Source organism: Pelophylax lessonae (assembly GCF_965119305.1).
Source record: "Pelophylax lessonae genome assembly, chromosome: 3".
Lineage (NCBI taxonomy): Eukaryota > Metazoa > Chordata > Amphibia > Anura > Ranidae > Pelophylax > Pelophylax lessonae.
Window position 1 is genome coordinate 625,908,490 of NC_138770.1, and position 26,763 is coordinate 625,935,252.

The 26,763-nt window shown below is 44.2% G+C and overlaps 1 protein-coding gene across 1 annotated transcript in view; it reads left to right on the forward strand.

Moving 5' to 3' along the window:
• The window catches only part of RD3 (RD3 regulator of GUCY2D), an 89,421-nt gene that overhangs the window by 40,524 nt on the left and 22,134 nt on the right, over window positions 1–26,763 (forward strand). Inside the window, exon 2 of the mRNA XM_082251509.1 lies at window positions 16,091–16,389. Within this exon, the coding sequence (XP_082107635.1) occupies window positions 16,094–16,389 (296 nt within the window). The 5' untranslated portion in view covers window positions 16,091–16,093. The remainder of the gene's footprint in view (window positions 1–16,090; window positions 16,390–26,763) is intronic.

The following is a 26,763-nucleotide window of genomic DNA, read 5'->3' on the forward strand; positions in this document are numbered from 1 at the left end:
CAGGGAAGATGGGGAAATGGATGTCCCCAAGTCACCTCTTCCTCTTAAAGTTACTGCCATTTACTGCAGCCCCAGGCTCCCTGGAGGAATGGGAGAGCACGGGAACCACCATGGGCATCACCAACAAGGAGGGAGAGCATCTTTAGAGCCCTGGAAGAAATGATCCCTTTGCAGACTCTAAGAAAATACTACCTTTTATCCCCTTCACTACCACAGCGTTTATAAACTTACCTTGGTAGACAAGGAGTTATAACTAGTAACTAAATAATTTAAAGGGGTGATTCAAGCCCACCCAGAGCATGGGTTTTGAGCTGGACATAGATAGATTGGAATTTAGCTGGCTGTTCCTGCTCAACAGCAGTGTTAGTTTTGGCAGCAAATTTCAATTTAGTTTTAGTCTTAGTCTTAGGACTAAAATGGCATTTTAGTTTTAGTCCCATTTTAGTCTTCTGCAAGTGTTTTCGTTTTAGTCGTATTTAGTCGACTAAAACTCCAGTACATTTTAGTCGACTAAAACGTCCTACATTTTAGTCGACTAAAACTCATTTTCGTCATCTATAATCAAATAGGTGTAGTTCAATTGTAATTTGTAATGCATTATTTAAGCATTTCTCTACAATTTCCAAACTCATTATATACTACTGCTGGTCCTGGAGTGAAAAATCTAATATGTTATTATTTATAGTATTAAGCTTTGCGCATGCACCAGTGTTAATTTTGGCAACAAATTTCGATTTAGTTTTAGTTATAGTCTTTTGACTAAAATGCCATTTTAGTTTTAGTCGTATTTTAGTCTTAAGACTAAAATGCCATTTTAGTTTTAGTCGTATTTTAGTCATCTAAATTGTTTTAGTTTTAGTTTTAGTCATATTTTAGTCGACTAAAATTGTGCTAATTTACTCGACAATAACGCTTTAGTCGGTTTTAGTCGACGAAATTAACACTGCTCGACAGAAGTCGATAGGGAATGTTTTACCATCTTAATTCGATTAGCGTCTGTAGCCAATCTCCTTTCATGTGGTTCATTATTACCAGGGAGGATGGGGAAATGGATGTTCCCAAGTCACCTCTTCCTCTCAAATTTACTGCCATATATTGCGGCCCCAGGCTCCCTGGAGGAATGGGAGAGCACGGGAACCACCATGGGCATCACCAACGAGAAGGGAGAGCATCTTAAGGGCCCTGGAAGGAATTATCCCTTTACAGACTCAAAAAAAAAATCCCCTTCAGCATTTATAAACGTACCTTGGTAGACAAGGAGTTAAAGACGCTAGGTATAGCAGACACTGGAAAACATGTTGTATTGGAAGAAGATAGTCTTTGTGGAAGTTTCTCTATTTATTTTTAGTGAACTGTTGTTTGTTAATCTCTCATGTTTCTCTCCATTTTACTGTTCCCAGTAGACAGTGCTAATAATCACCTATGTGATGCTGTACACTCACCATTGGGGACTCCAACTTACCCAGCAGCTGAGGCCTCTGATAAAATAGGCTTAAAGCTTCTTCTATAAGCCGTCTCACCACCTCCCATATGCCCAAGAGATTTATCAAATCTAATGTTACTTTGCAAATGATTTTATTAGGAAAGCACAGTCTACTGCATAGGTATACAGTTTTTTTATTCTAATAAATGCTTTATCATATCTCCTATATAGACACATTTAAATTATCTTGATGATGAGAAGAGTCCACACGTAGTACTGCTCTTTACAATCTCTGGAGGCAGATTGTGTGTAGAAAAGATGCAGCCCTACACATATGAATGACGACATATTCACATACAGGCCCCACCCCCTTTTCCACCAAAGACGTGCTGTTATTATCGTAAAAAGGGAAGCCACAATAATCTACAGCGGGCTTTCTGCTTAAAGTCCAACTCCCTCTTGGGAAAACAGTTAAAGGCTATAGTCACCATGTTACATTAGCTTTACAGGCTCCTGTGGAAAAAAAATATTAATTGCACATTTCTTTTCCTGCAAAAATATGTGCAATTATTTTTTATTTTTTCTAAAGTTGAATGTAGCTGTTAAAGTGTATCTGTGGTCAAAATCTAAAATCAAATATTAAAGGAGTTGTAAAGAGTTTTTTTTTCTAAGAAAAATAACAAACATTTTATACTTATACAGTGGTTTTGCACAGAGCAGCCCCGTTCCTCCTCTTCTGGAGTGCCCCGCCGGCGCTCCTGGCTCTTCATCATCATCGGGTGACCCCACAGAAAGCTGCTTTCCCTGGGGGCACTTGTGTGGGTGCTCCCGAGTCCCACTGCTGAGTCCATTGACACAAACAGTGGGACTCAGCCCCGCCCCCTGCTCCCCTGTCACTGGATTTGATTGACAGCAGCAGGAGCCAATGGCTCCTGCTGCCATCAATCTGTGCAATGAGGAGAGAGACAGCGGCTGGAGCTGCTGGGCTCGTGCTCATCGCTGGATCAGATTGGCCCAGGTAAGAAAAAAGGGGGGGGTCTGGGGGCAGCTGCAGCAAAGAAGGTTTTTCACCTTGGTGCATAGAATGCACCAAGGTGAAAAACCTTGAGATTTTACAATCCCTTTAATTTCCACATTGTGTTTAATTATTTCTAGCCTTCTCTCATTAATTAAAACGATCTTGAAATTTGTAAACTTACTTTTTTGAAGATCCCCACACAGAGGCGTAGCTTGAAGGTTGTGGGCCCCGATGCAAAAGTTGACCTGGAGGCCCCCCCACTACCACCCACAACTTCCACCACAAGCCAAGATACTCCAAAATGGCTTAAGAGATATTTAAGATCTTTATTTCCATTTTGAGAGGGTAATTCAAAAGATTTTGAAGAACCTGTCCACATTTTGACATACCTCTCCAAATCTTTTGAATATCTGTACACAGTGGGATTGATCTACTAAAGGGAAAAAGACTGTGCACTTTGCAAATTGCAGTTGCACTCTGCCTATGCAGTTGCTCCAGAGCTTAGTAAATGAGCAGAAACTCTGCTGACTTCCATCATCCAATCAAGTGCAAGCAAAAATTTTATTTTTTTGTTTTTTTTCCTTGCATGTGATTGGCTAGTCTTTGCAAAGTGAAGTCTTACCTTATTTACTAAGCTCTAGACTAGAGCAACTGCACTTGCAGAGGGCAACTGCACTTTGCAAAGTGAACAATTTATTTAACTATAGTAAATCAACCCCAGTGTTTGCAGAGGCCTGGAGAGACCATCCTTCTTAGGAAAGAAAGACATTTTTTTTCTTGAATACCACATACTAGAAGGTCTGCTACTTATAGAAGAATAATTTGTGACTTATGTTGGCTGTTTTGCTGTCTCTCTCCTCTCTCTCCTGCTGCCGGCTGCATATGCACACAAGATGGGGGCAGGCAGGCTACACTCTGTGCTGCCAGGTAAAAACAGTGGATATGCATTTACCTGCTTTTACCTGCATTTTTTGCACAGTTTTTAAGTTTTTTAACCTATTCCTGCCCGTGCTATAGCCAAAAAACGGCTAGAGCACAGGCCTAAATTGCCAGGAGGGCGTCCAGGTGTGTCCTACCATGCATGTGCTGCCTGTGCACCCCCTAGGGGGCATGGGTGGTGCGCTATGTGATAAGCAAGTCTATCAGTGCCACCTATCAGTACAGTCTCATCAATGCTCACCAGTGCCGCTTCATCAGTGCCACCTTATCAGTGCCCATCAGTGCAGTCTCATCAGCGCCTGAAGGAGACAAATTACCCGTTTGCAAAAAATTTTTAACAAACTATGAAAACTGTTTTTTTTTTTTTCAAAATTATCAGTCATTTTTTGTTTGTTTAGCACACTTATGGCCCCAATCACAGACATTATGTATTTGGGGTCACTCACCCGCACCTGCATAACTGTCAAATTAGGAAATGCGGCTGTATCGGTATACCTTTGTGTCCTCATAGAGTAATGGGCAGCTCCAGCCGCACATACAACCCACTCATTCACATATGAATGTATGGGCCAGAGAACCCATGTGAATGAGCCCTTATTTTCTTTTTGTAATTCCTTTTTTTTGGAAAAGGTGTATCACACAGATGCACGTAAGTTCAAAGAAATCATAAAATGACACTGAAAATCTCACGGTTAAATCGGGTACAACATAATGAGAGCAAAGATATAAAGATATAAAGCACTGCAGACTTCAAGTTGATCATTATTTATCTAATGGAACTTATAAGGCAAATAGGATAGCCTCAGGAGGAACCTCTGACACACACTCATGAGCTTTGGAGGTGCAACCAAATATAGTAAAGCAGAGAGGGGATATAAAAGGAAATCTAAAAGGTAGGCGAAGCATAAGGTCAAATAACCGCATGGTGACATGCCCCACAATTGGGCCAGGTGTACTGGGTGGAGAAGGGGAGGGAAGTAGGAAAGAGGAGGGTAGCAAATCAGTCGCCCATCAGACTGAAAAAGAAGGACGCAATGAACAGATTGTGGCCCGATCCACCGAGATGTTAAGAGTGGAGGACTTTGACAGGGTAATTTGAAAATAGGAAAAGGTCCCATAGACATTAAAGGACTGGAGAAAGTTTGGCAGGGAAGATAACGGGTCCGTTAGAAAAAAAGACCTATCACATAGACTTATTTGAACGCTTTTTATGAACCTTTTTTCCCTTTTTTTTTTAATTGTATGTTCACAAGTTATTTACATATGATTGGAATATAGATCACTAGCACTGTGTGACCTTACGTAGGGGGGTCTAGTTTATTTTTGGTTAATACATGGCTCTCGCTGGAGGGTTTCTCTATTCTTGTCAATGTCTGATTTTTCAGACATGCTCAGTTAGGTTGAACATGTGGTGCTTAAAGCGGAGTTCCACCCTGGGAATACTTTTTTTAATAAAAATACCCCCGGGACAGTCAGGGCTAGTAGATTCCACAATGGCTAGCCTCTGATCTGTCCCGGGTTGCACTTACCTTTTAGAAGAAATACTTACCTTGAAAAAGTATTGTCCAGCGCTGCCATCTCAGGTGTGGGCAGCTTGAAGCCAGCACGATCCTCTTCTGCGTCCTCTTCCGTCTTCTTCGGTCCCACGATGCACTGCACTGGCCCCGCCGTCACTTCCGGTGCCGCAGTGTCATCCCAGCACAGCTTCTGGGCATGCCCAGAAGCTGTTTAGCAAGGTATGACGGCGCCTGCACCAGAACTGACGTCGGGGCCGGTGCAGGCGCATTGATTCCTGGGAGCGATGACGTTCAGCTCCCAGGAATCATTGCAAAGCCAGGAAGTGATGAATCGCCGTGGCCGCCGAGGGGAGGAAGAGGAAGTAAGGTGAGTATATTTTCTTCTAAACCAGGTAAGTAAAAAAAAAAAAGAATTGAGATTATCCATTTGTTTTTCAGGTGACCCCGGGCATGAAGATGGAGGTAAGTTTTATTTTAGGGTGGAACTCCGCTTTAAGGTTCACCCATCTGGATTTTGAATCTCCTTAAGGGGATAGGTATTATATGGTAGTATGCCCAGGTCAAGGCATTAGTACAGGATGTCTTGTTTGGTCTAGATAAGTGTTCTAAATAACAGATTTTCTGTATCATGGAACATGGTTAGTGTCCGGTAAACTAAGCAAATCCTGAACTAAACTAAGCATCTGGGTTTTCCTTAATTACAGATGATGACGGTTGGAACTAAATCTACTTTGGAGTTGATTGCATGTTTCAAAGGATATTTTGTAGGTCAGAGGGCAGTGTAAGGAATGGGGAGAAAAGATAAAGCTGGTTAGCTGTTTTGTTAGTTCCTAGAAGTGTGTGTTTTTGAAGAAAGCATATGCAAAAGGATCTTGTAAGAAAAGAAACGGCCGCACATCCAGGAATTCCAATTGCCTTCAATTTCCAAAGTGCTGACAAAGTGATGACACCAAAGACACCAACATAGGGTCACGTAGACACGTTTCACACACACATCTTGTGCTTAACCATTAACTATGCAATAGGATCAGTTCACCAAGAAGAATGATTTTTTACACCAGTACCTATTTAATGCCATGACAATTTTCTCCTAAAAATGTTCAATTCACAAACATAAATGTCATCTTTATTTCTTCATGTTAAGTGAACTTTAATCTTATTTTATCTCCTGAAGTATTATTTTATCGCCATCTCAAAAGGCTCCTTTTCATATTTTCCTGCATAGACCGCTATTGAAGCTCTCAGTTATCACCACCCTGAACCTGTGTGTAGTGAGTTGTAGTCTCTTTTACTGAAGGCTCCCTGAGCATGTTGCTAGGGAGCCGGATATGCCCATAATTCTGGTTTCCTGGGAAGTATTTAAGGCCCTAGAGCAGGGGTCTCCAAACTTTCTAAACAAAGGGCCAATTTACTATCCTTCAAGCCTTAGGGGGGCCAAACTGTGGCCAGTGGGAGAAGAAAATGTCCTGGTGTCATTGGGATTAAACAATGCACGGTGATTGGTTTTAGGGGGAGTAATCCTGCCCTATCACTGAGAGGAATATTGTTCCATTGTTGGTGTCAGTGGGAGGAATAGCGCCCCATCATTGGTATTAGTGGAAGGAATAGTGCCCCATCATTGGTGTCAGTGGGACGAATAGTGCCCCATCATTGGTATTAGTGGAAGGAATAGTGCCCCATCATTGGTATTAGTGGAAGGAATAGTGCCCCATCATTGGTATTAGTGGAAGGAATAGTGCCCCATCATTGGTATTAGTGGAAGGAATAGTGCCCCATCATTGGTATTAGTGGAAGGAATAGTGCCCCATCATTGGTGTCAGTGGGACGTATAATGCCTCATCATTGATGTCACTGGGAGGAATAGTGCTCCATCTTTGGTATCAGTGGAAGGAATTATGCCTCACTGTTTGTGTCAGTGGAAGGAATAGTGCCCCATCATTTGTTTTTAGTGGGAGGAATAGTGCCGCATTGTTGGTGTCAGTGGGAGGTATAGTGCCCTATTGTTGGTATCAAACAGAGAAATAGTGCCACATCATTGGTATCAATGGGAGAAAAGTGTACCATAGTTGGGGTCAGTAAGAAGACTTGTCATTCGGTAAGAGGACTATTGTCCCATTGCCGGTGTCAGTGGCAGGAACTATGTTGCACTGTTGCTGACAGTGGGGAGGATAGGGAGGTTGGGTGGTATGCAGAGTAGAAAAGATCTTGTATTAGGAAGAAGGTCTCTGGTTGAGTGAGGAATATTTAAGCCACTACGTAGGCAACATGATGGTGAGTGCTTTCCCCTTTGGGTGTAAGCAATGGACTCCCCCCTGGGAGAAGGGATTTTAGAAGAGGACACGTATTTTGAGGCCAGGAAATGTATTTTTTACTATGACAAGTGTAACTGCTAAAGCTCTCCTACTGTTGACTGTAAATAAAAGCAGCATCAAGAGTTTCCTTTTGTTTCTACTGTGATTAAAGGAAATGCAGCAAGGTGTTGACCTTGTTAAGGAATATGACCACTGTGTTTTATATTAGATTTGCTCTCGGTAAACAGAAACATGTTAAACACTTCTTGTCCAGACATTCCTGATGCAAGAACTTGCAAAATGTGAAGAGCAGACCAGTGGTGGTAAAGACTAGTCTGACTTTGGCACACTGGAAGTTATTCATGTCTAGGGCGTGGGTGTGGAACACTATGTTAATGCCCAAAGTGTTGACTTTCAGTATGTGGGATATTTCGCCCCTGGTTTGGGAGGTGAAGAGCTCCAGCTAGGCTGGTTGAGAGGCCACTGTCTGGTCCTGGGGTTTGAGTTTTTTTCCATGGACTTGAATGACCTAAACTCCTTAGTTTGGGGAAGTGATTTCAGATAGGTCTGGACCCTTGAGCATGGAACAGGTTTGGATAGCCATGGAGTGAATCATGGAGGTGCACCAAGCTATGTCTGCTCTGTAGAAGTTGTTTCATGTGAAGCCTGGGTGATAAGTAGTAGAACAATTCTCCTGCGATCAAGTGAAAATATGACGGAGGGAAGAGGGATACTTCAGACTTGAGTGGACAAAGCTTGTGGTCTTGCTGCCCCTTTAGGATCAAGGGTATCCGGAACCAACTGGGAAACAACGAAAAAGAAAAGGGGCGCACCGACCTTGTGCATTACCACTAAAAATATTTATTAAAATATTAAAAAGTATACATTATACTCACAAAGTAGGTGTGAATAAACACACATCAATATAATACACATAAGATCTCCAAGGTAGCCAAGGAACCGCACAATGCTGAATGGTATGCAGTGTGCCGCATGAGGCTGCTGTGGTTAGGTTGACGCGTTTCAGGGGCGAGCCCGAACCCCCTTCCTCAGAGCCAAAAAAGTTGCTGCTGGCTTCGTTGTTTTCAAGCCTGGGTGATAGCCTGTGTAGTAATCTTTGTGAATTTAAATTTGCTTTGATTTTAATAAATGAGATGTTAAAATAACACGGACAGGCAGCTTAGGCACAAACTGAACTGGATCATGGCGAACGAGCGCTTATCGGCTCAATTGGAGGATAGAATGCGCAGGTTTGACAAGGTGTGGGAATCGTGGATTAACTACCTCACGGGGGGTGCCTGAGGGATTCGGGTGGGTCTGGGGGCGGGGTGCGGGTTGGGTCCAATTCCACTTCTTCCTTCTTCTCTTATCTTTTCTTCCTTTCCTCTCTAGGCTTTCTTTTCCATTTCTCTCTCTATACTGTTTCTTACCACTGCTTACATGAGGTTTTCAGTGGTAACATCACGCAGCATCTTTGTTACTTCTATTCTCGGCTTCAGTCTAGGGCAGAAGTCTGTAGGGTCAATATTTTGCAACTAGCCCTGGGGCTTGCATGGAAAGGTGCCAAATATCTGGGTTAGCAGTACCTATCTATCCATTGGAACGGCCTCTTATGGTACCTTATGTTTACTGATTTTCTGTTACTTAGGCTATAGACCTTTACTTTGTTATTGTGTTTGCCTCCTAGGGCCGTGTTGGCTGTTGTTTGATACTGATGTACCACTGCTTGTTGTTATTCTGCACTGATTTCTATGTGCATTTTGTAAAATTTTCAATAAAAATCATTGAAAACAAAATAACACGGACAGTGACTTAATAGCACTAGCAGTAGTAAAATACAACTACTCACAGAGCTGTATACCTAAAGCCTGTTATGTTTGTTCGGTAATTACGATCTGAGAGTTTTGAAGGAAATAAGGCTTATCAAGACCACGGAAAGACAGGTTTATGAAATGGGCCTACTGTCTTTGTCTTAGATGGAAGTCAAACATTCCTCTGTCTAATGTAGGCAAACATAAAAAAGTACTGCTTTAATGTTCCTATCGCCTACATGACATGACATGTATTGAACTGGTGCAGATCGTATTAAACAGCTTACCAGGCTACAATGTGCCACAAAAAAAAAAGGCAACCGATCCCACTCAGAACGCCAACTCGGTGATCAAAACTGAACCAGGTAGCATAAGATGGCTTCAGCTCTGATCTCCTCCTGCAGGAGAGGACCCTCAGATGCGTTTCGCCCCCCCTAGTGGACCTAATCATTGAGGCGCTGTTAATTATGTCACATTGGGGGGACTGAACAACTATCCGATCATGACACTCATGGAACGCTACTATCAGAAAAGTCATATAATGGCACATAAACAATGTAGGCTATGTGGGACTTTAGGTGAGAGATTTATTTCGTGAGACAGGTCTACTTGGTTGGTGGCAGACTGGAAGTTGAGTACATCAGACTGGGTGCTGGCTGGCTTCCATGCACCTCTTTTAATCCTTTTCAACTTTTGTTTTTTCTGATACAGGGATGGAGACGCTGGGCATTACCTGCTGGTGTCTCACTTAAAGTCCCACATAGCCTACATTGTTTATTTAACCAGGGATGGAGGCGCCTTGCCTACAGGCTGGTGCTTCATTTAAAGTCCCACCATGCGATTTTCGTGCGTTTTTTGGTGGATGCAGTCTGATTTGACCCCAATTTTTTCATATAAAGGGATGGAGACCAATAGCATGACCTGCTTGTCTCATGTAAAGTCCCAAATATTTTATGAAATTAGGGATGGAGGCGCTGTGCTTTACAGGCCAATGCCTCATATAAAGTCCCAATCTGTGTTTTACACTGCATCCACCAAGGGGTTGGAGGTGTATGCTTCTCAGCTGGTCGTTTTCAGTTTGTACCATCGCAATAACATTGCTATTAGAGTTTTGAGATACTAGACCAGTCATGGATGGGGGTGGGTTAGGGGAAGTTTGGGCTGCTCCCTCCCACCTGCCTCCTATCAATCCATTAGCAGCCATGTGCTCCCAGTGTGGAGACACTCAAATTAAAAGTGTTAGGACTGCAGGTAAAACAGGGTGCCGTGTCGTGGCTCTGCAGCTTACACATGCGTTTGCAAATGCGTATCAATTAAACCCCTTTATTTATATCATGAGACAGGTCTACTTGGTTGGTGGCAGACTGGAGGGTGAGTACATTAGACTGGTGGCTGGCTGGCTTCCATGCACCTCTTTTAATCCTTTTCAACTTTTGTTTTTTTATATAATGGCACATTGCTCTGAACTGGAGACATAAGGGACCTCTCTGCATTTTACTATATAGGAAGATTAAAACTCATATAAACAATATTAAACTTGTTTGTCCCCGACCCTTTTCATTTATTGAGTCTCAATCCTTTTGACCTTGGAGGTTCGGCATTACATGTGGGCACTCCCTAGGGGAGCCTGCATGCAAATAAACCTGCCTTGGAAGTCTCGCTCCTCCAGACATGCATCCATCAAAGGATTTGAATAGTTGCATATACAGTATGGTCCTGGGGGCTCTTGAGAGGAGTACTGAGGCAGGGTGCTGTGATGTGTTCGGTAGCTATGTACAGCACCCTGCCGACCCCCTCCCACCAGCCATGATCTGTCTATATTGCATAGAGAAGGAAAGGGACCCAGTGATGACATTACTGAATCTAAAACAAGGTATATAAAGAAAATTCTACATTTTTATTTGAACATTTTATCAGCATGTTAACAAGGGGGAGAGTGAGAAATCAGCAAAGGCAAAATATAAGCAGGTTAAACTTCACCATTAGGCCCCGTTCACACCTGAGCGATTTTCTTCTTGAAGCTTGTAGCTCTAAAAAAGCTCAACAAGCGAAATCCCATTCATTTCAATGGCCCTTGTTCATATCTGAGCGTCCTGTCGCTTGAAGCAAAATGCTTGTTGTTCAGAAAAGTACAAGAGCTTCTTTTTGGCAGATTACAAGCGTTTTTGGCCTCAAAGAATTTAATTGAATGCCTGACTTGTGTGTTTTAAGAGCGTTTTACAAGCGTTTTCAGCTAAAATAGCAGCTCTCCACCCCTAAATTCCCCTCCTTCTCCCCCCTCTAGTGCTTTCTATTGGCTAAACAAAAATTCCTGAAGCTGTAAAATGCTTGCAATACACTTCTAAAACGCTATAAAAAAAGCTTGTAAAATGCTGCAAAAAAATGCCCAAAAAGTGCCAGTAAATCGCTACGCTCAGGTGTGAATGGAGCTTTAAAAATGCTTGTAAAAAGCTGCAAAAATACTTTTAAAAAATGCCCGAAAAACCCTAGTAAATCGCTACACTCAGGTGTGAATGGAGCCTTAAGGTAAACACAATAATTACTCAGAATACGTACTCACTGAAAATTTACACTACTTTTTCTTTCATTACTCTCTGCCACACATTAATAAAATTTGTCAATGTCTAAAATTCAGCTGCACCTTTTGATATTCCTGATGCTGTTTTAGGCAGGCCACAGATGATGCTTTTTTTTTTTTTTTGTTTCTCGTTCAGCCAGTAGGTTGAACAAAAAAAATGATTTGATAACCTCATCAATACACTCGGTGTTGATGAGGGAATCCCTCTTATGGAGCTATTGGTGTTGATTTACCAAAGGCAAATAGACTGTGCACTTTGCAAAGTGCAGTTGCTCCAGAACATGAGGAAAGCTGCACTTTGAAAAGAATACCTAATCACATGCAAGGGAAAAAAAAACAAAAAACAGTAGTTTTGCTTGAACATGATTGGATGATGAAAGTTAGTAGAGCTTCTGCTCATTTACTAAGCTTTGGAGCAACTGCTCTTTTCCAGGTGCACAGTCTATTTCCTTTAGTAAATCAACCCCATTGTATTCTGATGCCAGGGAGAGTTCTATCTGTCAGAATACAATGATCAGTGTTGCCAGTACTGGGACAGAGTGGTTCAGCGCTCAGAGCAAGGATCCAGAACTGCACCCCCTCCCCCACTGTAATACATGCCATAGAATGGCTGTACCACCCTGCATCCATTCTTTACCCCCTTGCTTCACTGCACCAGGGGCAGATGCCCCTCCTACCGACACCTTGTCCCAGCCCTGGTCATGTCACATTCTTCAGGTGGTACTGCCTCCCAATGTGACGTGTTCAAGTGTATGGGCCCGTGGCACCCTGCATCCATTCTATGCACCCTTGCTTCACTGCGCCAGGAGCAGCTGCCCCTCCTACCGACCCCTTGTCCCAGCCCTGGTCATGTTACATTCTGCAGGTGGTACTGCCTCCTAATGTGACTTGTTCAAGTGTATGGGGCTGCACAACCCTGCATCCATTCTTTGCCCCCTTGCTTCACTGCATCAGGGGCAGCTGCCCCCCTGCCCACCCTTTTCTCCAGCCCTGGTCATGTTGCATTCTGCAGGTGGTACTGCCTCCCAATGTGATTTGTTCAAGTGTATGGGGCTGCGCAACCCTGCATCCATTCTTTGCCCCCTTGCTTCACTGCATCAGGGGCAGCTGCCCCCCTGCCCACCCTTTTCTCCAGCCCTGGTCATGTTGCATTCTGCAGGTGGTACTGCCTCCCAATGTGACTTGCTCAAGTGTATAGGGCTGCGCCGCCCTGTATCCATTCTTTGCCCCTTGCTTCACTGTGCCAGGGGCAGCTGCCTCTCCTGCCCACCCCTTGTCCCAGCCCTGAGTTGGCAACACTGATTGATCAAAAAACCCAGACAGACTGTACAAAGGCTGATCAACGTCTGTACAACCAGCCTGCCTGTAGATGTATCAAAATTCGGGCAGTCCCTGCTGAACCGCTTGAATTTCCATCCATCTATGGCCAGGTTTGGATTCCAAAACCTGCAACATTTCCAGTAGATTTAGGAACGCTGGGTAAGTAAATGTTCATTTAAATACACTCTTTTACCAGTTAAATAAAATCCAGTCTGCTATCAGTTCATCACCCCAGTCATTAACACCCAAATTCTCAGTTCTGTGTCATGTGTAGGTGGTGCCACGTGTGTGGATGGATGATAGTCTTTGACTGGGAACAAAATAGTTCATCAAATCAGAGCTCTAGCACTTGTGAGGAGCTGAGATATATATAGAAATCCAGGATTAACTGTAATTGCCAGGAGCGGAGAGACTCTCCAGACGGGGTATGCTAACCCACAAAGAAGCTTAAAGAATCTCTCTGTATTAGATTGTTTAGTGGTTCACAGCTTCAGGTTCACGCAGTTTAATAGACCTCTAATACGTCTGTATACTATACCAGCCAAACACGCGGCATTCAGACATTCACCAACTAAGTGCACCATGTCCTCAGACTCCTAACTACAAGATTATGTTTAACCCCTTCGCACCTTACAGTAAAACATATCTAAATGCCTAAGCATCATTTTGAAACTTTAACATGTGTTAGGAAAACTGTACATTCACATCATCACAAATAATTTGTGCATCCAGGTGAATTATAACCTGTTTTTTTTTTTTTTTTCAGAATTGGGCTTTCTTTTGGTGGTAAATGGTAATGGATATCTCCTGTTTTTTTTTTTATTATATTTTATAAGAAAAACTGGACCAAAAAAAGAAAAAAAATTAATTTAGCTGTATATTTCTTGCTACTACCATAACCTTCCACCAAAGAACAACCCAAAATAAATTCCTATGCTCCTGACGATCCACATATGTGTATGTTAGTTGTTGTTTGTACCTGTAGTAAAGCCCAAAAATAATAGTGCCTATTTTGCTCTTTTTTATCCTACCTAATACACACTGACACTAATTGACATTGAAAAAAAAAAAAAAAAAAATCCTGTAAAAAACATAAAAAAAAATACTGATCCTGACCTTGTCCTTTGGCCCTGACCTTGACCTAAACACTAACCCTGGCACTGGCATAGATAAAACTTTGATATAGGTAATTTTTTTTTTTTACATTTTTTTATTATTTTTTTTCCACACTTTTTTTTTTTCTCACATATGTGTATGTTAGCTGTTGTTTGTACCTGTAATACAGCCCAAAAACAATAGAGCGCATTTTGCTTTTTTTTCCCCTACCTAATACACACTGACACTAATTGGCATTGAAAAAAAAAAAAAATCCTGTAAAAAACAAAAAAAAAATACTGATCCTGACCTTGTCCTTTGACCCTGACCTTGACCTAAACACTAACCCTGGCACTGGCACTGGCATAGATAAAACTTTGATATAGGTAATTTTTTTTTTTTTTTATTATTATTTTTTTTCCACATATGTGTATGTTAGCTGTTGTTTGTACATGTAATACAGCCCAAAAACAATAGTGCACATTTTGCTTTTTTTTTTCCCCCTACCTAATACACACTGACACTAATTGGCGCTAATCCCAAAGAAAAAAAATCCTCTAAAAAAAAAATACTGACCTTGACTTTTGACCCCCAACTTGAACTAAACACTAACTCTATCACTGGCCTAGATCAAACCTTTATCTAGGTATTTTTTAATTTTTTTATTATTATTTATTTTATTTTTTTTACACACTTTTTTTTTTCCTGCAAGGAGAGAGAGAGATACAATGCATCTCTCTCCTCCATTCACAGAGAAAAAAAAACTGGGGGCAGGCTTCACAGAGACTGATTATTGTGATAGCCAACCAGAGGCTATCACAGCGATCAGGTGGCCCTGAATCGGCTGATCCGAGTCACGACCGTTAGTAAGGGCCCGGGGCTCTCTGTAAGACCCCGGTCTCTGTGCTGGAAGCACGCCATGCGGTGTGCTCCCAGCACAAAGAAAGATACGCAAATATGCGGCCCCACGGAAAAAAAGCCCAGTACAATGGGGCTACATATTTGCGTACGGTCGGCGTGAAGAGGCTAAGATTATATATTATTTAATTATACAAGGCTTTCTCTGATTGGGTGATGTGGAGAGGCCCAAACGAGTTCAACTTGGCTCAAACAAACTATTTAAAGTAGCACAAAACCTGTACTTTACCCACTTCAGCTTCAGGAGATTTTACCCCCTTCATGACCAGGCAATTTTTTGCTATTTAGCACTGTGCTGTTTTAATCGGTAATTGCGTGGTCATGCAACGTTGTACCCAAACAAAATTTATATAATTTATTTCACACAAATAGAGCCTTTTTTTGGTGGTATTTGATTACCACTGGATTTTTTTTTCTTTTTTGCGATATACACGAAAAAAAGACCAAAAATGTTGGAAAAAAAAATATTTTTACTTTCTGCTGTAAAACATATGCAATAAAAAAAAAAATCTAATTTCTTCATAAATTTTGGCCAAAAAGTATTCCACTAAGTTTTTGATTAAAAAAATCCCAATAAGCGTATATTGATTGGTTTGCATGAAAGTTATAGCACCTACAAACTATAGTGTAACCCTGCATTTCTGTCAGGTAATGCACCACTTCGCCCAGAAAATTGAGGCAATTACAAATGTTTAGGCATTTTCATGTTTATTTCTTTTAATTGTATTGGTATGACATAATAAAGGGGAGAATCAAAAAGCCAAATCTGACACATTCCACGCAAAGCTCCAAAAACGGACTGGACAAAATTATTGGCACCTTCTCAAAATTGTAAGAAATAACTGCATTCCATGTTTACGATGCTCCTGTAATTTGTAATTAAACTCACCTGTATCAATTAACAGGTGCTGACAATATAGAAATCATACTGGCAACCAGTTCAAATGGTGAAAAATTGACTCAACCTTTCTGTTGTGTGTCTCTGTGTGCCCCACGGAGCATGGAGAAGAGAAAAAGCTGCAAAGAATTGTCTGAAGGCGTTTTTAAACTGACTGATTCTGCTGATCTTCTAAGGTTAGCAGATGACATCACTCATAAAACCACATGACAGATGATAGTTGATAATGTCAACTGTGATTTTTTTTTTTTTTTTACATTATGGTGCTTTTGTTTGCTTTAGGCAATGGCACTGACGTCTTGGTTCAGGTGGAATGACTCCAATTTAAGACTATCTCAGAGGAGCCCCTCCGACATGGTGGTGGATACACTTATGATGGAACTCAGCTGGCAGATGAAGCAGGCCGAGAAACAGCATCGTGAGAAGGAGAATGAGTATCGGAAGATCAAGACTGGGGTGGACTACAGCTGGCTGGTTAGTTACCCAAAGCATAACTTTGACATCAGCCCCGGAGAGAGGCTCCAGTTGGAGGATTCCTGCAACAAGATCCACCCATCATACTGCGGGCCAGTTATCCTCAGGTAAAAAGTCTTCTTTTTATGCTTGTGATTTTTAAAGTTTACAATCTGAAGAAAATGGGCTCTCAACCCCTCCTGATTTTTTATTGTTAAACGTAGCCCGCCTATAGTGCCAATATCCATTGAGGGCACCCTGATTTTGCCACTGAGAGCCTTTCATTGGAAAGTTGTGTGGCAGATGGTTTGGCCTTGACACTGGGCCCCTGAGTCAAGGAGGTCAAGCTCTTAGTTTTAAAGTATGCCTAAAATTAGAGGGGCACACAGATGAGGTTTTCCCAGCTAAAAGTAATTTCCAATACTTTTTGGAGCATGTTCTTAAACAGAACTTGTAGTTATTAGAAGGCTGACACTGCGATTTAGACTTTAAGTGGCACTACACTCCGGTTTGCAAAGAAAAAAAATCTATTCAAGTAGGTATTTTTAAATTAAAAGTGTACCCTCTGTTACTCACACCGCCTCAAAATTCATTTGTTTTAGCTTCTGTGATCCAACTTCCTGTTAGAGGGTGGCTACATTCGTTCTCCATGATATGGTCCCATACCATCCTCACTTGCTCCCGAGATGGACCATAGTCCATACTTCCTAGTCCGTCAGGTTATAAGTCTTGTTTTGACAAGTTGTTAGCTAGAGTAGTTTCCTGGTTACATGACATTGTCTAACATGGTCATAGTGACATTTTTGGTGGTGTTCGGTTTGATAAAGTGTATCCAAAGCCAAAATGTTCTTTTTTCATTTTTAACAAAGTAGTGAAGGGTTAAACTGCTGTTGATTTTTTTTTTTTTTGACAGCTGTGTTTTATTAGGGAGATTCTTCTTCAGCTCCTGTCCTGTAGACTCAGTGGTTATTGAGAGGATATCTTTCTCATGTGAGCGATATCTTTTCCTACACAATTGGCAAAGAAACTGGAAACTTCCCCCTCTATTCCTGTCCTAGTGGCAACTCAAAATTTTGAATTTTACCCTTAAAGCGGAGTTCCACCCAAAAGTGCTTCCCCCCCCCCTCCGGTGCCACATTTGGAACCTTTTAGGGGGGAATGGGTACCTTTTTTTGACAGGTTTCCCACTTCCGGGACACGGCACCGCGGCCATCCGTCCTGGAAGTTCGGCCCCCTCCTCCTTCCCCCAAATAGAAATGCGCAGCGCGCTTCGCGCATGCGCAGTAAGGACCCGGCCATGAAGCCACAAAGCTTCACTGCCAGGTTCCCTTCCTGGCAATGGTGGCAGCAGCACCCAATAGTCGATGGAAACATCAGCGGCGGTGCCGACATCGCTGGACTCCAGGACAGGTAAGTGTCCTAATATTAAAATTCAGCAGCAACAGTATGTGTAGCTGCTAACTTTTAATTTTTAGAGGGGGAGGCGGAACTCCGCTTTAAGGCTGGTACACGCAGGCAAAATATCGGCTGGCCGGTTCAACAGAAACAGGCTGACATTTGGCCTTGGTGTACGGCAGCCTGTCCAACAGAAGCCGGCCAGAACAACCAGCTTCTGTCGAAGGGGCATTCCAAAAAAACATCTGCCGATTGGCATCCGATCAGCACTCTCAGCCAATGGCTACGAGTGCTGACCGGTGGGTTCTGGGGTGGGGGCAGTCTCCCATCAGAGCACAATAGCTCAGCGGGGAGATCGCTGTACTAACATTGGAAAGTTAAGACAGAAAGCTCCTCCCGAGCTCCTACGTTTTTTGCGTTCAGCCCGCTGAGTTGAATGGACAAAAACTGATAGTGTGTAGCAGGCTTTATTTTCAGTCTTGGTGACATTAGTGATGAGGACAGTTCGAGAGAGTGAATCTCTTTAACAGAGACAGCAATAAAAACCCAACAGTGGCTCTTCTCCCTCCCCACTATATCCACAAAAAAGAATTACCTTAAGTTATACTTAAAAGTGTATATAAACCTTGGCAATGATCTTTTCTTATTTGCTCCCTTTTGGTCCACTAAATATACTATGTAAAACACAAGGAGTGGTTTTGGAGATGAAGAGAGAACTGTGTTCTCCATAATCCCTTAGATATTAAGTAGGCAGGGCTGACACCGCGTCATTTGGAATTCAGAGCCAAAAAATATTCTGTCTTGTAACATCAAGGCAGAACGATTGAATACATTTCTATCATGTTAAGCCATTCGTATATTTTAAATTTATCTTACTGCAAACCTATCTTGAGTTTCATAAATTATGAATCTGCCAGGTTGAATGAAATGCGTAAATGATAAACCTGTATTTTCCCCCCTAATCAGACTACATTGTCAAACACACGCTCTTTCGAAAATCTGACCACATGATGCTTAATACTTTTTCTTGACTTGAAGAATAAGCTTTAAAATGGTTGTATTTAAATACTGTTTGAACTCTTATCAATAACACATTACATACTTAGTTATGTAGATTCTCTTGTAGCAGGTTTTCCAGGCATTGGGCCCAGGCCCGGACTGGGACAAAAAATAGGCCCGGGCATTTTGGACTGAGCAGCCCGCGAGGGGGGCATGACGGGGCGTGGCTGGGGCGGGGCGTTCGTCGGGATGCTTGATGACAGGATTTAATGTTTCAGGATGTGTGGATTCGATTACGGTACCTTTTTTAGATTAATCTGACAGACTGGGTCCAATTTAGATCAGAGCTGCCATATGATGCTGTTTTTTTTGTCTTACTTTAAATCCTGTTTTGATGGTTGAGTCCTAAAAATAGTGTGAAGCAGCACAAGATGAGGGTTACTCTAATCAAGGGGTAGACAACCTTTTTGGGCACAGTGTGCCGAAAAATGTTTTCAAAGAAATTAGGAGTGCCAGATACATAAAAAACAACTCAACTTCATATAAAGTAACTGCTGTAAACCACTTAAATAATAGTAAGAAATCAAGTGAGATTTGCACCTTCACAAATCAGATCACCCCAATTCCTGCACCTTCACTCCTCAGACCACCCCAATTCCTGCACCTTCACTCCTCAGATCACCCCCAATTCCTGCACCTTCACACCTCAGATCACCCCAATTCCTGCACTATCACACCTCAGATCACCTGGTAGGCTGGCACTGGCAGCAAATATTTTATTCAAATCAGGATTTCTTCTGCAAATAGGCTGGCATCAGAGTCAGACAATTACCAAAACCAATGTCATCAGACACATGATCAAAAAATTAGGAAAAATAAGATTTTCTTCTGCAAATAGGCTGGCAGTGGCATCAGATCAGAAAATTAACAAAAAACAATCTCAGACACATGACATGACCAATTCAAATCAGGATTTCTTCTGCAAATAGGCTGACCTGGCACTGGCAGGCATAGTACTAGACTAGTACTATGCCTGGCTGCCAGTGCCAGGCCAGCCTATTTGCTAAATAAATCCTGATTTGAATTAAATTGTTGCTGCCAGTGCCAGCCTATTTGCAGAAGAAATCCTGATTTCTTTGAATAAAATTGTTGCTGCCAGTGCCAGCCCAGCCTATCTGCAAAAGAAATCCCTAAGTAGAAGTCACTCCTCTCTCCAGTCCTCCACTTACCTTGGGTGTGCTGTGCTGTGCGGTGTGGCTGCAGAGTGTTCCCGCTGGACATAGTACAGGAGATGGTCAGAGACTGCAAACATGATACACGAGATGGTCAGAGACTGAGGACATGATACAAGAGATGGTCAGAGACTGAGGACATGATACAAGAGATGGTCAGAGACTGAGGACATGATACAAGAGATGGTCAGAGACTGAGGACGTGATACAGGAGATGGTCAGAGACTGAGGACATGATACAAGAGATGGTCAGAGACTGAGGACATGATACAGCAGATGGTCAGAGACTGAGGACATGATACAGTAGATGGTCAGAGACTGAGGACATGATACAGGAGATGGTCAGAGACTGCGGACATGATACAGGAGATGGTCAGAGACTGCGGACATGATACAGGAGATGGTCAGAGACTGCAGACATGATACAGGAGATGGTCAGAGACTGAGGACATGATACAGGAGATGGTCAGAGACTGCAGACATGATACAGGAGATGGTCAGAGACTGCGGACATGATACAGGAGATGGTCAGAGACTGAGGACATGATACAGTAGATGGTCAGAGACTGAGGACATGATACAGAAGATAGTCAGAGGCTACAGACATGATACAGAAGATAGTCAGAGACTGAGGACATGATACAGCAGATGGTCAGAGACTGAGGACATGATACAGCAGATGGTCAGAGACTGAGGAAATGATACAGGAGATGGTCAGAGTCTGCAGACATAGCACAGGAGATGGTCAGTGACTGCAGACATGATACAGTAGATGGTCAGAGACTGCAGACATGATACAGGAGATGGTCAGAGACTGCAGACATGATACAGGAGATGGTCAGAGACTGAGGACATGATACAGGAGATGGTCAGAGACTGAGGACATGATACAGGAGATGGTCAGAGACTGCAGACATGATACAGGAGATGGTCAGAGACTGCAGACATGATAGAAGGACACTAGGGGGGCCGGAGAGCACAGGGAAAGCAGATAGCACTGGAGGAGCTGAAGGGCAGGGGGGGGGGACTGGAGAGCATTGCAGGGGGGTTGGAAGGCTCAGGGTGTGGATAGCACGGGGGGGTGGGCAGGGAAAACCAGGGGGATGGAGAGCATGGGGGGGGGGACTGGAAATCACTTAGGGGGGAGCCATGAAGCACAGTGGGGTGGAGAGAACTGGGGGAGCCAGAGAGCATAGGGGGAGATGAAAAGCAATGTGGGCTGGGGACTTGAAGAACATGGGGGGGCTAAGGAGCACTGGGGGAGGCGGGGGTCAAGAGCACTAGGGGGTAAGATCACTGGGGGGGGGTAAGATCACTGGGGGAGGGGTAAGATCACTGGGGGAGGGTGGCTAAGATCACTGGGGGAGGGTGGCTAAGATCACTGGGGGGGGGGGAAGTAAAAGAAGTTGTATAGGAGGGGGATGGGACAGTCACAGCTGCATATAGGGAAATTGATATTTCCATATTTCTCCTGCAGCTGCAGAATGACTGCAGAGAGGAGAATCAGGCATCCATCCAGCAGCAGGAGGAATAGGTAAACATCAAAAATCCTCTATATGCAGGCTGCAGCCGCCCCATCCATCCCCCTCCTATTGAGCAGTCATACACACACGGCCGGTGTAATCACAGTACACAGTGCACAGCAGCACTGTCTGCAGACAGGCACTTACCTTCTCTTCTCTCCCCGCGGCCCCCCCCGCGAGCCGCCGGAGCGGGACTTCACTGAAGGAGCCCGCCCCCCCGCGAGCAGCCCGAGCGGGACTTCACTGAAGGAGCCCGCCCCCCCGCGAGCAGCCCGAGCGGGACTTCACTGAAGGAGCCCGCCCCCCGCGAGCAGCCCGAGCGGGACTTCACTGAAGAAGCCCGCCCCCCAGCGAGCAGCCCGAGCGGGACTTCACTGAAGGAGCCCGCCCCCCCCCCCCCCGCGAGCAGCCGGGAGTCAAACTTAACTGAAGGAGCTGCAGCTGCTTGAGAGAGATGCCGTGACCGTCCGATGCTGGCCGCGCCGGGCAGGACACCGGCGGCCGGCGGGAAGTACACTGGTGTTGACTCTTAGACTACTTGACTTCCGTCTCCGCGGCCAATCAGCCTTCTGCTCAGGGGGGTGTGACTCACACCCCCCCTGAGCAGAAGGCTGATTGGCCGCAGAGCCGGTGTAGCTGGCAACGGCCGGCGGCCGCAGTGAGGGAACTTACTTCTACCTTGATCGTGATGACTCACGGGGCCGCGGCCCACCGGGAAAATGCCCGGTCTGCCCTATGGCCAGTCCGGCCCTGATTGGGCCTGATGTGGGTCTGCCATTGTTACCGGTTACCTATCCAGCCCATGTGAGCTATGACCCTGGGTGTGAGAACTGAGACCTTAACAACTCCGGCATCTTTGTTTTCTTGTTTTATTTTAGTTAAGGGGGATGGGAGAAGGGAATGAGTGGGATACTCCTTTAGGCTCAACTAAGTACAACTTGGGACTTTATCCAGAAAAATGTCTGTTAACACTGCCTTGACACCAGCCGACGCTAGCCAACGTTCACTGATGCTTAGAACACACTGTAACTTGAAAGAAGTGCTGAATCTTTGACTTTAAGTCCAGAAGACCCAGGACTGTGGAGTATTGAACTACTGACACTGCTGCACTGCAAAGCCACTGACTACTCCCCCCCCCCCCCCCCAGCCTTGCACTGGCTTAGTGTGAATTCCTGTATGGCTGCAACTCTCAACTTGTACTCTGTACAATTCAGGGCCCAAACTACAGGTGCCCCCTTTACACTTTAGCTCTTCGGGGTCCACTGACTATGCACCCCCTCTGTCGCTTCAGGGTCCTCAACCTAGGTACCCCCTTTACAAATAGCTGATGCTGGATCCCATAACCCCCAAACATTAAATATATTTTTTAGCAGAGACCCTAGACAATAAAATGGCGGTCATTGCAATATTTTATGCCACACTGTATTTGCGTAGCGGTCTTTCAAGCGCAATTTTTTGGCAAAAAATACACTTCAATGAAATAAAAAAAAATTCTAAACAGTAAAGTTAGCCCAAGTTTTTCATAGAATGTGAAAGATGATGTTACCCCGAGTAAATAGATACCTAACATGTCACACTTTAAAATTGTACATGCTTGTGGAATGGCGACAAACTACGGTACATAAAAATCTCCATAGGCGACACTTTAAACATTTTTAACGGTTACCTGTTTAGAGTTACAGAGGAGGTCTTATGCTAGAATTATTACTCTGGCTCTAAAGATCGCAGCGATACCTCACATGTGTGATTTGAACACTGTTTACATTTGCTGGTGCGACTTACGTATGCGTTTTCTGGCGCACGAGCACGAAGGGATGGGGAGCTTTAAAAAAAATTGTTTTTTCTTATTAATTTTATTTATTTTCTTTTTTTTTCCACTGTCCCTTTGAAAAAGAAAATTCTGATCCCTTTTATTGCTGTCACAAGGAATGTAAACATCTCTTAGGACAGTAATAGGCAGTGACATGAACTCTTTATGGAGGGATCTGGGGTCTAAAAGACCCTGAACCCCTCCTCTGCACTTAAAAATATTCAAAATGCCAAGATCGTCATTTTTGAATATTGTCATTTTTAAATCGGTGAGGTTGGCTGCCAAGTAAACCAGAAGTAATGTCGAATCCAGCTATGCTCGGGCCATAGGGTGGATGTGCCTGCTGGTGACTCGGGTCTCCCGGTGGGACAGGAGACCCAGGCGGTCATCGGTTAGCAGCATTGGTTGTTATTACAAAGCTGCAGGCATCACCCCCAGTACAACCACTTCAGCAAAATTATGTGCAGGTACGTGATTTTGCGAGAAGTGGTTAAGCATAGCTATGATTAGGCACCAAGTATGGTGTGAAACGTGTTACCCGTATTACATGCTGTACCTCCTTCCTGGAAGGAGAGCATGATCCCCTCCCTTCGGAGACTGGGCCGCAGGGCAGTATTCTACCATGATAACAACCCCAAACACACCTCCAAGACGACCACTGCCTTGCTAAAGAAGCTGAGGGCGAAGGTTATGGACTGGCCAAGCATGTCTCCAGACCTAAACCCTATTGAGGATCTGTGGGGCATCCTCAAACGGAAGGTGGAGGAGCGCAAGGTCTCTAACATCCACCAGCTCTGTGATGCCGTCTTTGAGGAGTGGAAGAGGACTCCAGTGGCAACCTGTGAAGCTCTGGTGAACTCCATGCCCAAGAGGGTTAAGGCAGGGCTAGAAAATAATGGTGGCCACACAAAATATTGTCACTTTGGACCCAATTTGGACATTTTCACAAAGGGGTGTACTCACTTTAATTAATTAATTAATTAATTAATGGCTATGTGTTGAGTTATTTTGAGGGGACAGCAAATTTACACTGTTATACAAGCTGTACACTCACTACTTTACATTGTAGCAAAGTGCCATTTCTTCAGTGTTGTCACATGAAAATATATAATAAAATATCTACAAAAATGTGAGGGGTGTACTCACTTTTGTGAGATACTGTATATCCTAATAAATGTAAATACATTTTTCAAGTTTTCTATGCAGTCACGTGGCCCCAAAGTTCTGGCTTGTTTATGTAAATTTTGAGGGCCAGCAGACATGGGAGTAAGTCACACATGTGCAAGTCACAAGTCTTAACCTTCAAGTCTCAAGCAAGTCCCAAGTTACTGTGGCGAAAAGCAAGCAAGTCAAGTCGAGTCCCTGCTCGAAGTCAAGCAAGTCAAGTCAAGTCAAGTCATTTATTTTGGTCAAGTCACAAATCAAGTCAAAATACTGATCTACCCCAATTTTCACCTTTAAATCAGATAAAAGTCAGTGGTCAGGAAAGGTTTTGATTTATTTTCAACATTAATAAAACTGCTTAGTGCTTTTTTCTTGGCATATTAAAGAAACACTTTGAATTCTCAAACAGCTCAAAATCCTTCGTCCGGTCATGTTTCAACACCGCAGTCACTAAAAACATGTTAAGTATTTCCATTGTTAAACAGCCAGTGTCCTAAAAATCAGAACACACTGAGGTGTTTTAAGTGACTGTGGTGTCAGAAACATTACAGGCACATTAATTTTGCTTTAACACATCTTGAGAAAATGCAAATATTTAATAACTTAAAAAAGTAAAGTCATTTCGAGTCATATGCCTCAAGTCAAAGTCAAGTCTCAAGTCATGAATACCAAGTCAAAGTCAAGTCAAGTCTTTTATTAATTTTAGTCAAGCAAGTCTCAAGTCCTCAAACTGGTGACTTAAGTCTGACTTAAGTCACGTCATGTGACTCAAGTCCCCCACCTCTGAGGGCCAGCTGACAACGCTCCTGAATTCCGTAGAGCCGTGACTTCACCCACCAGCATCCACTGCTTTAAGCCAGGTGTCTCCAAACTTTCTAAACAAAGGGCCAGTTTACTGTCATTCAGACTTTGGTGGCCAAACTGTAGCCAGTGGGAGTCGAAAACTCCTCAGCTTCATTGGAAATAAACAATGCCTCAGGCTTAGTGGGTAAAAAAAAAAAAAAAATGAAATTAGAACCTGTGGTCAGTAGGAGGAGGAATAGTGCTCTATTGTCAGTGTTGCCAACCGTCCGTTTTTTCACGGACAGTCCGTAAATTCGGGGCACTTTTCTCCTGTCCGTAAATGCCCGTAGCAGGAGAAAAGTGCCCGTTAAAACAATGGCTTCGGCGAGACAATCTGACTGCGCATGCGCGGCGTGCGCCTCGGTCCCATCGCCGGACACTCTAACAGTCAGTGAGTCTCGTCATCATCTCCTCCTCCCCCGCCTGACCGCCTCTGCCTGTGCCCTGCCCATGGCCCGCCCAGAATGTTCCCGCCACTGCCGCCGCGGCAGTGTTGCCAACCGTCCGTTTTTTCACGGACAGTCCGTAAATTCGGGGCACTTTTCTCCTGTCCGTAAATGCCCGTAGCAGGAGAAAAGTGCCCGTTAAAACAATGGCTTCGGCGAGACAATCTGACTGCGCATGCGCGGCGTGCGCCTCGGTCCCATCGCCGGACACTCTAACAGTCAGTGAGTCTCGTCATCATCTCCTCCTCCCCCGCCTGACCGCCTCTGCCTGTGCCCTGCCCATGGCCCGCCCAGAATGTTCCCGCCACTGCCGCCGCGGCCGCTACCTCCCCCAGCCTGAGCCTATCGGATCCACGGTGAGAGTAGCTGTGGCTAGAGAAGAGGAGCACACAGTCAGGACTCAGGAGCCAAGGACACTCATGGAACTTGTGAGAAGGGGGCAGACCCGGCAGAGCCAGAGAAGGACAGTGCCTGTGGGGACTAAAGGGGACAGGGAGGAATGACAGTGCCTGTGGGGACTAAAGGGGACAGGGAAATTGGGAATGACAGTGCCTGTGGGGACTAAAGGGGACAGGGAGGAATGACAGTGCCTGTGGGGACTAAAGGGGACAGGGAATGACAGTGCCTGTGGGGACTAAAGGGGACAGGGAATGACAGTGCCTATGGGGACTAAAGGGGACAGGGAAATTGGGAATGACAGTGCCTGTGGGGACTAAAGGGGACAGGGAAATTGGGAATGACAGTGCCTGTGGGGACTAAAGGGGACAGGGAAATTGGGAATGACAGTGCCTGTGGGGACTAAAGGGGACAGGGAAATTGGGAATGACAGTGCCTGTGGGGACTAAAGGGAACAGGGAGATTGGGAATGACAGTGCCTGTGGGGACTAAAGGGGACAGGGAATGAAAGTGCCTGTGGGGACTAAAGGGGACAGGGAATTACAGTGCCTGTGGGGACTAAAGGGGACAGGGAATTACAGTGCCTGTGAGGACTAAAGGGGACAGGGAATTACAGTGCCTGTGGGGGCTGAAGGGGACAGGGAATGACAGTGCCTGTGGGGGCTGAAGGGGACAGGGAATGACAGTGCCTGTG